Raw genomic sequence first — 15330 nt, 5'->3', positions numbered from 1 at the left:
TTACCCTACAGGGACTCTCCCTCTGTTAGGAGGGGGGCTAGGGCACCAGCCTTCACTTCACTCCCGTCCTGTGTTATCAGACACTCAACTGAGGGAGGGAGCAAAGGCTATCACCACAGCCTGTTCAATCCTGGCAAACTAAAGTCCACAAGCAAGGATGCATTTCCACCACCTGCTGGAGATGGAGAAATACTGGCTGGCTGATGGCTGTGATGAGCTAAATGAGAGGGATGTCAGTGAGTTATTGTTCTCTGTCTCCACCTGCTGGTTGGAGTGCACAATACACTGGTGAGGACTGGCTTGCCCAGATGAAGAGGAAACCAAGATTCAGCATAGTCTCACATTTAAAAGGGTTTTGTCAGGTCCTGAATGCCTCATTTTGCTCATCTGGTGCTCTCTGTTTGCATTAAGTTATTGTAATGCCCAGGAGAACAAAAATGTTTGTATGTAAAAGGGTAAGTCTCCCATCAAGACATTATAGGACTTTAAGTAACATTAAAATACAAAGCTTTATTTATAAAATATGTACACTGTATGTCAAGATTACAGTAGTCTCTGTAAATTATTTACATTCTAATATTTTATAAAAACCAGCCAATGACAATGCACATGCATAAAGTTACAATATGTACAACAGATTCTTACAAGTGGAACAGGGACCGCAATTTCAGGTACTCTGAGTCAAGTCCAGAGGGAGATGCAGTGAGAAGTTTTTTGCCCAAATAAGATGACTGAGCAGGTACACAGAAATTCTCATCACTGTTTTACTACCACACAAATGAACGCAGCCCCACATAATGGAAGCTGAACATCAAGAAAAAACAAAAAAAGTTGGCAATGCAGACAGGTAATTTAAAATAAACCTCTTCCCTTTAAAATGTGCTTAATGACAACACTGCAAATTTCTGTTTTATAGTGCGATAGAGGATAAATACATTTACAATGATCTCTGCTGCTGACATTTGCAATTCAAGCTGTGCAGCTCCCAGCCAAAATGGGCATCATAAGATGGCCTAGAGTTGTATGGCTTTGCCTTTAAATTCCATAGCCCAAAACACTTTAAAAACAGATGACCCTTTGCCAAAAATACTTGTCCTGGGCTATCAAGTCAAAGGGGACGCTGTCTGAAAACAAAGGAAGAAGGCATGTCAAGTTTTAATACCAAGGGAGTTTCATGTGTGAACAAGAGAAAGGCCAAGGGGGCTTCAGCTCAGGTTTTCCTATTTGTTACATAGAGAAAACAGTTGTGTGTGAAGCTCCAGTGAAAGTAGACTCTTGAGGAGCAAAATAATTTACCAGTAAAAATAACCATTCCTAAGAAAAGCCCAATATCGTCCTTCCCAAAAAACTAACTCAGAGATAAGTTGAGTGACAACCTATATATAGTATACATTTTTACACCAAGGTGAGTTATTGTCAAGTTACCTGCAAATTCATTAGTATTATGCAAGACTAATTAAGGAGACTCTTGCCTCCCAATGAACTAAAGGACTAGATTTGTAGCATATTTAAACAATTTCATTTAATGCATCATGACACTGACTTTTCCTATTAAAAATGAGGCCTACAAGCAATACGATGCACGTCAAGGTGTGGGAGTTTAGTCTACGCCAATTACTCTGAAACTTCTTAGCAAGGTATATCCTAAAAAGAGTATAGGACATATGACGTCAGGGATTAACTGGACTGCTCGGCTCCTGAAAGGTCATGACGTGCAAGGGGTCACTTCTAGGAAGAAAGGGATGGGGGAACTAGTCTCCCCCCAAGCTAGGTTCTTGGTCCTTTGCCTGCAAGCAATTCAAGTGCCCAGCTCACTAGATGCAAGGGTTTCAAGCAGAGAAATGCAGGATTAAATAGGAATTAAAGAGTTTAGGTCTCCAAGAAAGGAAAGATGCTCCGGCTCATGCTCTTAGTGTTCCTGGGCTGTTCTTGCCGCAGCCGCTTAGGCGATGGGGTTGCAGTAAGAGCCAATATGGTTTTTCGCACCTGCATGAAGAATGGTGGGGAAAGAAATAGATTAACTCTACAAGTTACTCAGTGACTGGATCAGCATCCGAAAAGCTAAGTGTTCACCCAGATTCATCAGTACTGGGCCATGGGGCAGGCTCCCTGTCAAATCCATTAAAGTAGGAGAGAGGAACCCAGCATCCTTAGCTTCTCTGCCAAAACTAGAGACCTACTGCAGTTTGGACACTTGTTCACCAAGCATGAACAGAAATCTGCTCATTTTACCTTTACTATCATCAGTCTGATTTGAACCAATGACCTGGAAGAAAAAGATGTGCACCTCTGTGCTAATGTAAACCGTTGCGATGGTATATAACTTAGCGACGGTATAGAAAAGATTTTAAATAAATTAAATAAATAAAATCTGCTCAGAGAACCCACTCCCTTTGCTGCAAAAAAATGTTTTGCCATATTACCTGATGAGCAGAGAAAAATCTGTTTGTAGCTAATTATTAGACCTAGGCTTCCCAAAAGTGAAGATGGAGGTCAAGGATTATATTTTAATGTTCCAATAAGCAGCACTGGGATGTGCCTTCTTTTTGTACTCTTGGGCTCATACCTGTGGTTTTGGTTTCACAGTCGGCTCTTCTTTCTTTCCCGGAGATAGTGTTTGGAAGACAAAGTTCCTGGAGCTGCGAGGAGCACTGGGATTGAGCTCAGACATAGCGGCCAGCTTCTGAAGCACTTCCTTTGGTTTATTCAGCAGTGATCCATTCTTTAACTGGGGGGAAAAATCTCACACACATCACATTCATGCTATACAGTTGTATAGTGCTGCGTATGTCTTGAAGCACTATAGAAAAATGTTTAGTAGCAGTATACAGTGTGTATCAATAATGCTATGTAAATCCTAAAGGTCACAATGCTACCAGCTACAGCTGAGAAAAACTCTCTAGCCTGTCTGTAAAACAAATCAGACATATTTATATATAAAAAAAAATGTTAAACAAAATTCAAATTCTGTGATTTAGATGTTAATCAATAAAAGCTAAACAGGAAGTATTGTCAGCTGGGAAAGTAAGGCCCAGAATCCCCCAGGCCCCACTCTATCAGGCCAATATATTACAAGAAGCTTTATTTATAAAAGAAAATAAAACAATGCTTGGAGTTCATCAATCAATTCCAAATGCTGGTGATATCAGAAGAGTCACTCTCCATAATAGAGAAAAGGGTAATGAACATTGCACATACTCTAATGAAGCCAATAACATATTAGGTAATATAAAACCTCCAGTAAGGGGCTTTATTTAGTTTTCTGGAAATAAACAGTGCCGCTGACCTTTGGTTTGTTTACTCAATATAAATGTTTGCTGGCAGAAATGTCCCAAATTTGAGCAAAAATTGAGCCCACAATAAAATCCAGATTTCACTCAAAGGCTGTTAATAAATAATAATTAAAAAAAAAACAACCCCAACCAGCCGAAGAGAAGGGCTTGAAACCAAAAATGTTCCCTTAGGGCTATGAACCTCAGGAATCTCTAGTGGTCTGGCCTGTTTGTTATGTGCCGATATGCCTCTGTTAAGGCAAGAGATGCCAAGAACTCTCCTTTGTATACTGCCGCCATGATGGACCTCAGAGTTTCCATGTGGAAACGGGGAAAGGAAAATTGGTTCTTACCTGCTAATTTTCGTTCCTGTAAAACAGATCAGTCCAGGCAAGTGGATTTTGCATCCCTACCAGCAGATGAGGCAAATAACAAAACTTCAAGGCACTGCTACATAACAGAGTGCCTCCTTCAGTCCCTCAGTATTGACCTGTACCCAAGCCAAGATTAGATTCTATTCCTCTGTGCCAGGGCAAACCGAAAAAACCCAGGGTTTGATTTCCCTGAACTGGAGACATACAAAACTCCAGTATCAAATCAGTTTGTCAGCCGCTCAACTCAACAAATCTAACTGCTCAACTGATAAGAAAAACTCTTCAAGAACACCGTATAAGTACCAGGAAAATCAGTCTTTTGGCATTAATACTGGGGCGGGTCTCTGGACTGATTTGTGGTATTACAGGAACGAAAATTAGCAGGTAAGAACCACATTTTCCTTTCCTGAACATACCCGGATCAGTCCAGACAAGTGGAATGCACCAAAGCAACCCTACACCGGGCGGGATCCCCACTCTCACAGAAAGTCGTATCTTCTTGCATCCGAATATCTAAATCGATAATGCTTGGTGAAAGTATGAAGCAAGGACTACACCACGGCTCTACAGATTTCTTGGGGAGACACCAACTGACAATCCACCCAAGAGGCTGCCTGTGCTCTAGTCGAATGAGGTTTCAAACCCGTTGGAATGGCGCAACCCTTACAAATATAGGTTGAACAAATAGCCTCTTTCAACCAACGAGACAAAGTAGCTTTGGAAGCTTTAAGAACATAAGAACACAAAAAGATGGTCAGATTGCTGCAAGGAATTAGTGACCTTCAAATAAAGCAAGTATGTGATGCACATCCAAAAGATGGAGATCTCTACCCTCCGTGGAATCCCTAGACCATTCCGGAAACCCCTGTAACTCAACTGTGATTCACATGGAAGGCAGAAACCACTTTCGGCAAAAATGAAGATACTGTAAGCAAGGACACCCTGTCATTAGTAATAAGTAAAAAGATTTCATCAAGACAGAGCTTGAAGCTCCAAAATCAGTCTGGCTGAGCAAATAGCAACCAGAAACACCGCCTTCAATGTAAGATCCTTCAAGGAGGCTCGTCCTAAAGGCTCAAAGGGTGCCTCACAGAGAACCCTCAAGACTAAATTGAGGTTCCAATCTGGGCACATCTTCTGAACCAGAGGTCGAACATGCTTCACCCCTTCAGAAAATCGGAAGACATCAAGATGGGATGCAAAAGACTTCTCATACCTTGCCTGAGGCAACCCAAGGCAGAAACCTGGACACTAAGCGAACTATAGGCCAAACCCTTGGACAAGCCCTGCTGCAGAAGGGTCAAAATATGTGGAACTGTCGCCGACAGATGATCCAGGCATTGCTGTAGACACCAGGTCTAAAAAACCCTTCCAAACCCTGATGTACACCATGGAAGTAGCAGGCCGTCTCGCCTGTAGAAAGGTAGCAATTACCGGTTCCAAATACCCCTTCATGCGCAAGTGCCACCTCTCAAAAGCCAAGCTGCAAGACAAAAGTGATCTTCCCAATCCGAAAATATGGGCCTCCGCCATAGCAACCCCAGCAGATGAGCCAGCCAAAGAGGTTCGCCCATTGCTAGATAACACCAAATCTGCGGGATTTAATAGCAGGTCTGTCTACTACTTTTAAGGAACAGACCCATAGTTTAGAGACTGTTTCTTCGAAATTGGATATGGTTGCCCAAGATCAGCAGCAAATTTTTCTGGATCATTTTACCTCTATCCAGAAGTTGGAGGAAGATGTAAAAAATCTAAAGGATACAAATGCAGCTATTATCCAGGAGCGTTTATCCTCTGTGAGGAGGTTGGAATTTTTGGAAAATTCCATTAGACATTTGAACTTGTGGCTGCTAAATTTTCCAAAAGTGCATGGTGAACTACCCTTGATTACCTTTAAAAAAAATATCTGGGTGATATATTAAAGATATCCCTGGATGTGGTTCCTGCTGTTAAGAGGTTTTCCTCTCTCAGAAGCAAAGTCCACCATGGCCTAATATTGAAGAGAATCTTTCCAACTTAACTGAATACCTAGAAAATTCCTCAGTAGAAGTTACAGGCAGAACAACTCTGTTAGTAACTTTCTATTCTGTGCAAGATTTGAACCTTGTTATGCGTTCCTATTTCAAGAGTATAAATACTCCCTATCTGGGTGGCTTAGCCGAAAGGCTTTCTTGAATATGAGACCTGAAGTTGTTTCTTTGGGTGCCAGTTTTCTTCTTAGATACATTGTAATTTAACTATGCATTTGCATGGGTAACATTTTCTTTTTTGTTGAACAGTTGTAGGAGTTACTGAATGCTAGGGATGACAGGACCTGCTATTAATTTGTAGCGAATGTGGATCACAAATTGAGATGTGCTTGTGGTGTTTCTCTCATGCTACCATTTTTTTCTTGTTTTATATTGTGTATTATTGATCTCCTTTTATTTTCTTCTCTCCCCACTCTTCAAATTTCTTCTATGATGATAGAGTGTTGGAATATTTTTCTTTTTGGGTTGATTATTTTGTTAAAAAAAAAAAAAAATTGTATGTTTTCCTGTAGTATACGCTCAAAATTTCTGTTACAAAGTATTATTACTTTGTGGTTGTACTGAAAATCTTAAAGAAAAATTACAAAAAAACACCAAAAAACACCAAATCTGCGAACCATGGACGCCGCCAGCCATTCCAGTACTACTGTTCCTGGATGCGTTTTTCGATGTGCCGTAACACTCGACCTATGTGAGGCCATGAAGGAAACACATACAGATGGATCCCCCTCTGCCACAGGCACACTAGGGCATCTAGTCCTATTGAATCGCCCTCCCTTTTACAAATGAAGAATCTTGTCTTTGCATTGGCCCGTGTGCCATGAGGCCCAGCTGCAGAACACCCCATCTGGCACAAATGTGATTCCAGGCTTCCGGGGACAGCTCCCACTCCCCAGGATCCAGCTGTTGCCTGCTTAGGAAATCCGCCTGCACGTTTACTCCCGCTACGAGGTGGCGCTCCACCCACACAAACAATAGCTGAGTCTCTCTGAGCTACAGCTGACTCTTTGTTCCTCTTTGATGGTTGATGTATGCCACCGTTGCCCAAATACACTCGAACCATTCGACCCTGGACCAGAGGCAGAAACTCTTCTAGGACCCTGCGCAGCGCCCTAGTCTCCATACAACTGATAGACCAGGCTGCTTCCACCACTGACCAAAGTCCCTGGCAGATTGACCCAGGAACACTGCTCCCCAGCCCTCGAGTTTGGCATCTGGGGTTACTACCACCCAATCTGGAGCCTCCAGGTCTATTCCCCTTTCCAGGTTGCTTCTCAACAGCCACCATGAAAGACTGGACCTGGATTCCATTGGAAGAGGTATGGTAGATAATACTGTTCTGACATCAGATTCCACCTGAATAACAGCGCCTTCTGCAGTGGATACATGTGAGTAAAGGCCCATGGAACAAATCCGTCGAAGCCATGGATCCCAGCACCTGTAAGTAATCCCAGACCCTTGACATCAGCAGACGCAACAGCAGTGTCACCTCTGCCTGCAACTTCGACAATCTGTCTGCTATCAGGTACACTCTGCCCTTCTGGGTATGAAAGCGGGCTCCTAGATATTCCAGCAATTGAGACGGAACCAAGTGACTTTTTGCCATATTGATGAACCAACCCAGAGAGCTGAGGATGTTCACCACTCGCTGCACGGATCGACTGCACTCCTCAGTCTTCGCCTGGAAAAGCCATTCATCCAGATATAGATGGATCAGAATCCCTTCTTGCCTCAAGGCTGCCGCCACCACCACCATCATCTTTGTGAAAGTTTGGGGAGCTGTGGCTAACCCAAAGGGAAGAACCCAAAACTGGAAGTGTTGTCCCAATACCTTGAACCTCAGAAACTTCTGATGGTCCTTCCGAATGGGAATATGCAGATAAGCTTCGGTCAGATCCAAAGATGCCAGGAGTTCTCCTTTGCGGACCGCCGCAATTATTGTATGCAGCATAGTCATCCGGAAGTGCGGCACCCGCAAGCTTACTTTTACCTTTTGCAAATCCAAGATGGGGCAGAAGGTGCCCTCCCCTTCTTTGGAATCACAAAATAGATGGAGTACCTTCCCTGTCCACTTAGCGGCAGTGGAATTATGGCCTCCAAGCTTATTAACCTTTGCAGAGTCCCCTCCATTGCTTCCCGTTTGTTTCGAGAAGAGCAATGGGACTCCAGAAAGGCTTCCCCGAGTGGATGCGAAAATTCTAAGGCGTAACAGTCTCTTACAACCTCCAGAATCCACCGGTCTGAGGTAATCTTGATCCACTCCTCGTAAAACAGGACAACCTTCCCCCTACTGCTTCTAATGAAGAGCGGATGAGTCTGGCTTCATTGGGAGATCTTATTTCCTTAGGTGTCCTGACTGGATCCGCTCCTGGAGGACCTTGCTGGTACCCTGAAATGTCTGCTGATGTCCTGAAGATTGCTTGGAACCTGAGGAGGAAGTCCCTCTCCCAGACCAAAACCTCATGGAGTCCCAAAAATGGGATCTGAGTGAAAAGACCTTCTTATTACCCTTCTTATCCTCTGGCAGTCTATTTCCCTTGGATTCCCCCAGGAACTTCATCAACTGATCCTCTTAAAAGGAAGGCTGCATAAATGAGTCTTGGACCACATGTCCACTGACCAATTGCACAACCGCAGAAGCCTGCGTGCAGACACCACAGAGACCATGCTCCTGGCAGATGTATGCACCAAATCATACAGAGCATCCACCACATAAGCCACCCCAGCTTCCGGGTGAGCTGCTCGAATGGGGATGAGTACGCTAGACAAGGCCTGGTCCTGAGGCTTCTAAATCCAGCACAAGCAAGCCTGCTGCATCATGCTAGCACATACAGAGGCTTGCAAACTCAAGGCTGACACCTCAAACATGCGCTTCAACTGAATCTCCAATTTGCAATCCTGGACATCCTTCAGAGTGGCGGACCCTGCCACCGGAATTGTAGTCTTAGATACTGCAGAGAGCGCTGCATCCACCTTCGGATTCTTAAGGCGGTCTAAAGTTTCTTCCAGCAAGGGGTAAAGCTTCGCCATCGCCCTACTGACCTTCAAGCCTGCATCCGGGAAATCCCACTCCTGGCTAATAAGCTTCTGAATCATTTTAGGGACGGGAAAGGCACTAGGTGGACCCCTCAGGCCATCCAGGACCAGATTGACGCTCTCAGTATCAGACTCCTCCTGAGCTAGCTTCACCACCCCAACACCTGGGGAATGAGAGGACGAAGCTTTTCCTTTTTAAACAGGCGGACCACCCGAGGGTCAACTCCCTCAGCCCCAGTCTCCTCAACGAGATCTGGATCGTCCTTGCTCATATCCTGCTCTGGGTTCTGATCCCCATCCGGGTCCACATCTGGATCTGCAACTTGAGGAGATGCCCTTTCCTCCTGCAGCTCAGAGTCATCCGCACCAATGCCATGTAAACCCAGATGCTTACCAACACAACCAGAACTGCCCACTGAAGCCAATTGAGGTCTCTTGGACTGCCCTGGATTTCTCTCTTTTGATCTCCTCTCTCCTGCACTCTTCCTAGCCAGGAAAGCCTCGGGCATGAGTAAAACAAACTGAGGAAAAACCCTGTGGGCCATCAAACCCATGCTCAGGAATACTAGTCTGAAAATGCTCTGAAAGCTTAAGCAGCAAAGTCCACGTCGGAAATCGGCTACCAGACCAAGGCACATCTCTGAGGGATCTCGGAAATTGCCTCAGGAGGGACCTTTAGGTATCACCGCAGGAGAGGCATGCTTAATTTTTTTCTCCAATTTAAATGTAGAATTTCTCCTTCCAAAAAGTACAGCAATCCCCATAGGGAGATGTATGCCCACCATCTGCTGGAGACAAGAGTAATACTGGCTGACTGTGGGTGGCACCCTGGTAATATATGGCAGAGCCAGTCAAATCTTGCTCTGTCTCCATCTGCTGTGCGGAGGCAAAACCCAGGAGTCTGGACTGATCCGGTACGTACAGGGAACTGACCGCTCCCTCACCTCCCACTCTGCTCCCCTCCAGAGCCACCAGAGGCTGAGGGGATGTCCCAACATGGGCAAAAGCTGTAGTAGTGAAATCGCTTTGAGCATCTAAATAGCGGTGACACAAATTGAGAGAGAGTGAGGACTAAGCTGCTATAAGGCGCTTCGACCTGTTCATCCCCGGCGCCTAGATCTCCTGAACTTCGGCTCTAGGTGACCTCCTGCATGCACACCATTGCCACGTGGGCATACATGCACACTGCTCCAGGATGCACAAATATGCACTGAAGACTAGGTCGCAGTTCTACACGCACAAGTATCCGTGCAAATATGCACTCCAGTCTAGGTAGAGGCCTTACACACACACACAAGTACCTATGTCTAGGTCTAGGTCGCAGACATACGCACTCAAATCTAGGCCACAGCCTTACACGCACAGGTCCCTACGCATGCAATCGCCACACTGCAAGAATGCACACAGACTCCTACGCTCGCGGGAACAGAACTGCTGCCGTGGCCTCCACAGAGTTAAGCAAAGCCTGCCTGCATCTTTAAGCACGTTTAGGCCAGGATCTGCTCAACATCCAGCACTGAAAATCACCGAAGGCCTGAACAGCTTCTCAATAGCTCAGGCCTCTTGACTGGCTGAGAATCCATGAAAATTGGGGCAGAGCAAGCATCCCACTAAACAAGCTGTGCATATAAGCAAATTAAAAATCAGCAGAAGTCCTGTACCAGAACCAGAGATGACTCCTTTGTACAAGTGCCTCTCTGCCACTCCTCGGACCCGGAACCTCCAGCGATAGTTGAGGAGGGGATTCCCCTGCCTCTCCCACTGACACTGCTAGGGAACTGAAAATGGCCACCATTTCCACGCTGAGGAGGAAAATCTCAGCGCTAGAATCCCCATCACCCATGAGGCTTCCCAAACACCATGCCGCTTTTGCCACACGCACACGCTGTTCCACCCTGGACCTGCAGCACCACAACGGCAAGCAGGGGAACAGTCCCTCAGCGCCAAACACCTGGTTTCCTCCACAAGCAGAGAAACTGCTGAAAAACCCCATCGCTGAGCTCCCCGAACTGCTAAGGTAGCTCCCCCCCAGAACCTCAATGCTAGACAGATTCCTCTAACTAGTTCCTTGTTCTTTTGCTTTTTTTTTTTTACTCTGAGAACAAATAAAGATTCATAGAAACCAATACTTTCCTTTAATGCAGAGGTTCTGTTTCCAGGAGCGCCGGCCGCATGGCAGATCAAAAAAAGGCCAAACTTTACTGACCCAGCTCAGGACAAACCTTATAAAAGGGACACTTCTCTGCTCCACTGGGTGTGCAGTGCACAACTGTCAGCAGGTGCCTTGTGGAGGATGAAGGATCTGGACCACCAGATGTCCACCACACGGACCTTCAGACTGAGCTATCAGAAGGGTCACCAACCACCTACTCATCCGCCTCAAACCATGGAGGATGGCCCTACCAGGACCTCATAAGCCCCTGGGAGGATTCAGAAATGTCAATTTTTTTTCTCTCTCTACAGACTGCAGGTTTTAAATCATCTATCATCTGCTGGAGACAGAGAGGGACTGCAGGTGGCACACTGGGTTATGTACATTGTCAGTGAAACTCTCCATCTGTTGGCAGGGAGCCAAAACCCAGGACTCTGGACTGATCTGGGTCTGGTACAGGGAACATTAAATACCTATATTTAAAATGCAGATATATGCATTTCACTAGGTTTCTCTTTTTGGCTTCTACTTCTTTCTTCCCATAACTCCCACCCAATACATTTTTTTGTAGATCTAACCTGAAATGCAGCAGCTCTGAACTCATGAAAAGGATCCTTTGGTATCAAGTCAGATTTCATTTCCTGCACCGATGCTGCTGAAAAGATGTAGAAACCATGTTACTGGAGGATACAGAAATATTAACTAGAAAAGAAAAATAATCTTCCTATTATAACAATGAAGGAGCCTACAAGTATTACACAGATGGAAAATGTATAACGTTTCAGCTCTTGCTAAACTTGTCAACGGGCACAGACTGACATCGCTTGTAGCTCTGTGTGACTGCTGATCAATACCTCTTTTCTGAAGAGCTTTGGCTGTAGCCTTTTTGGCTAACTTCATAAACTGGCTGTCTTCCCCAACATCCTCTTCATCTGCTTCCATATTTCCATTCTGTGACTTAAAACAGAAGACAAAGAAGTGTGATGAAGGAATTCATGAAATCAAACTCGCTCAATCCATGAGGCTGCTTTCATTGCTTGGTAGATGAGCCATGCCAGGAAAAAAGAAAGACATACTATAAAAGGGTCAATTATTCAGGCCCAGAAGGTATTTGTAATTATTTTTGTAGTTGAGTTGTTAATCCAGTCCCTTATGCCCTTGGTAAACAGAAGATTCTATGACATGTTCAGGAATACTCAATAACTTACTACTGGTTTGGGTTTAACTTGTTTGCATGCTATCATGTAGCAGCAATAATACCTGCTCACGCAGCCACTGCTCTCTCTCAAAGCGCTCTTTTCGCCATTTAGCCTCTGTCTCATCAATTTCTTCATTTTGGAGCTCAGTGTCATCATCAGAGTCTCTGTGGAACATGTCCATCTGGGAAGCTTCTTCTATTAAAAGATTACCAGGTCATTAAAATGTCAGAGCAGCAGAGGCTGGGATCTTGGAGAACTATGGACAATGCACATGCATTACGAGAGAGGGCGGCAAACTACACAACTACCGATTCAGTCCTGGGCTCCTCCAGCTGTCATACAGAGCTAGAGATAGGTAAATATTAATCTTATTTCTTTGAATAAGGTTAGCTATAACATACCTTCAGCTTGAACACTTATAGTGACCTCCTTTATTAAGTCAGCCACAGAGGTTCAGGTCTACAAAGTCAAACCTCCCTTCTAATTTAAAGGAGGTGAACTCCTGTCTTCTCTCAATAAGACTTTTGAGCAGCACACAAGTTACACCAGCTACATAAATCTATATAGTACCTAAATTTTTCCATCGGAACTTTCTTATGCGTCCAGGGCCATCGCTGTGCAGGTCCCCATCTGTGAGGTACTGCTCCTGGTACAAGCGTAGCTGTCGTTTATCCTCGTCTAGCAACACCTTCCTGAAACCACAAAGTAATTCAAGTGGCATTCAGTGAAAAGGAAAGTCAGATACGCAAGCAAGATCTGCCATGACACCAACACTGATATTCAGATATGGGGGCGAACACCAAGGGATGAGCTGGATGACAGTGTATAGGACACAAACAAGCTAAGTCACACAGCATTACTTCATTTCCTGATTGGACATCAATGTATGTACAATAAAAATATAAATACATCATCCAGCCCTTGAGCTGATCTGGAAGGTTGAGAACCTTAGTCTGATACTCTTCCTTGCGTAGATTTGTGTCAGCCTTAATGTTAAAATACTGCATACCTGGAAATCAAGAAACCACCAATAGTACTGACCTGTGTATTTTGTTAATTTGGTCCTGCAATTCTTCATCAGAAGGAAGGTCTTCCTCAATAGCTTCTTCCTCATACTCGTCATCCTCTCCTTCATACTCATCTCCACTTCCTGCATCACTGCCTGACAGCTCAGCCTCATCTTCCAGAAAATCCTGCAGTTTCCTGCCGCAGAATGCCTCAACACATTAATACGCACGGCCCCACTAAACTTTGCAGATGTTTTATTTATAGCGTACAAGCAATATAGTACTCTAACATGAAAGGTGATAAAGCTGAAAATTATAAAGAAAAAGCAAATAAAAGTACAGGGAAGGCAGATCATTGCGAAAAAACAAAACCACTTGCATCTTTCCTCCAAGCAGGATCGCAATGTGCATGCAAACACCTCTAGGGTGCCAAGAACTGGAAAGCTCAAGGGAATCACAGCATTACAGAGCTTTTCATCTCTAGGTCACTGGTTCAAATTCACCTCAGATCAGTAGGGGCTTAAAGTGGCCTATATGAAATGAGTTGGTTGTCCAAGTTTAGTTTCAGAGACTACAACAGAGGCTTTTGCATTATGGCTCCTGTCAGAGTGGAGAAATTGCTTACCTGATAATTTCATTTTCCTCAGTATAGTCAAATGGACTCAGGACCAATGGGTTATGTTCCCCTGCCAGCAGATGGAGATAGGGTCAGATTTCAAAGGCGACGTCACCCTACATCCACCCCTACAGTGACCTCAGCCTTTCAGTATTCTCTTCAAAAGCCATTGTGGACATGATTTAAAACATGATTAAAAACAGACAATTGCAACTGTACTCAACCAAATCATAAACACTGAATCCCAGTAAGAATATAGATGCCCTGACCTAGGGACTGGATGATGGCTTACCCATCATCTCTTGGAATAAATACCCACTGCATGGGCAAATCCTTGGCACCATTCTTGGGCAGCCGTGGGTGGGATGCTGTCTACACTAAGGAAAACAAAATTATCAGGTAATTTTTCCATTTCCTAGTGTGTAGCCAGATGGACTCAGGACCAATGGGATGTACAAAAGCTACTCCCGATTGGGGCGAGAGGCTGACTGCGGTCCTGTTAACATCGCCCTTACAAAGGCTGATTGCTCTCAGGCCTGTATGTCCAGGTGATAGAACCTGGCAGATGAAATTTAATGTGGACAAGTGCAAGGTGATGCATACCCTTGCTGTAATTACACAATGTTAGGTTCCATATTAGGAGCTACCACTCAGGAAAAAGATCTAGGCATCATAGTGGATAATACTTTAAAATCGCCGGCTCAGTGTGCTGCAGCAGTCAAAAAAGCAAACAGAATGTTGGGAATTATTAGAAAGGGAATGGTTAATAGAACAGAAAATGTCATAATGCCTCTGTATCGCTCCATGGTGAGACCGCACCTTGAATACTGTGTATAATTCTGGTCGCTACATCTCAAAAAAGATATAATTGTGATGGAGAAGGTACAGAGAAGGGCAACCAAAATGATAAAGGGGATGGAACAGCTCTCCTATGAGGAAAGGCTGAAGAGGTTAGGGCTGTTCAGCTTGGAGAAGAGTCGGCTGAGAGGGGATATGATAGAGGTCTTTAAGATCATGAGAGGTCTTGAACGAGTAGATGTGAATCTGTTATTTAGACTTTCGGTTAATAGAAGGTCTAGGGGGCATTCCATGAAGTTAGCAAGTAGCACATTTAAGACTAATCGGAGAAAATTCTTTCACTCAACGCACAATTAAGCTCTGGAATTTGTTGCCAGAGGATGTGATTAGTGCAGTTAGTGTAGCTGGGTTCAAAAAAGGTTTGGATAAGTTCTTGGAGGTCTTTTTTTTCTCCAAAGAAACAAGAGAAGGATGGGAACCTCTCTGCTAAAAGAGCTGAGGCAGGCGCGAAAAGGGGGAGTGACTGGACCACCAGTATCAGCCTTTTAAGCCAGGCAAGTGGTCACCGGGAAGAGGGGTCCCAGGCTGAGTACTCAAAGGGAAAATCCCCCCTGGGACCCTGTAAGAGCTGTGAGACATATAGAAATTAATCAATACTTGCTTGATCCTGGAAACAATCAGAAGGAGAAAGAAAGAAATCACCACAGTGTGGAAAACAGAGAAAGCTAGGGAACAGCAGGTTCAACTGCCTGCCTCTAGAGGGGATTAGGGTCCAGGAGAGGAGTGTGCACGGGGTTCAAATCTAGGGGGGGGGGGGGGCACCGAAAAAAAATCTGGTCAGGGGCT

The 15330-nt window shown here is 44.6% G+C and overlaps 1 protein-coding gene across 1 annotated transcript in view; it reads right to left on the bottom strand.

Annotated features, from left to right (window-relative positions):
• Window positions 1-490: 490 nt before the first annotated feature.
• Window positions 491-15330, bottom strand: part of CLSPN (claspin) — an 85085-nt gene continuing 70245 nt past the window's right edge. Inside the window, 7 exon segments of the mRNA XM_029571501.1 lie at window positions 491-1986; window positions 2567-2728; window positions 11443-11519; window positions 11719-11821; window positions 12125-12258; window positions 12634-12755; window positions 13105-13266. Coding sequence (XP_029427361.1) covers window positions 1870-1986; window positions 2567-2728; window positions 11443-11519; window positions 11719-11821; window positions 12125-12258; window positions 12634-12755; window positions 13105-13266 — 877 coding nt within the window. The 3' untranslated portion in view covers window positions 491-1869.

This window comes from Rhinatrema bivittatum, chromosome 11, assembly GCF_901001135.1.
Source record: "Rhinatrema bivittatum chromosome 11, aRhiBiv1.1, whole genome shotgun sequence".
Classification (NCBI taxonomy): domain Eukaryota; kingdom Metazoa; phylum Chordata; class Amphibia; order Gymnophiona; family Rhinatrematidae; genus Rhinatrema; species Rhinatrema bivittatum.
This window is presented reverse-complemented; position numbering and strand designations above follow the sequence as displayed.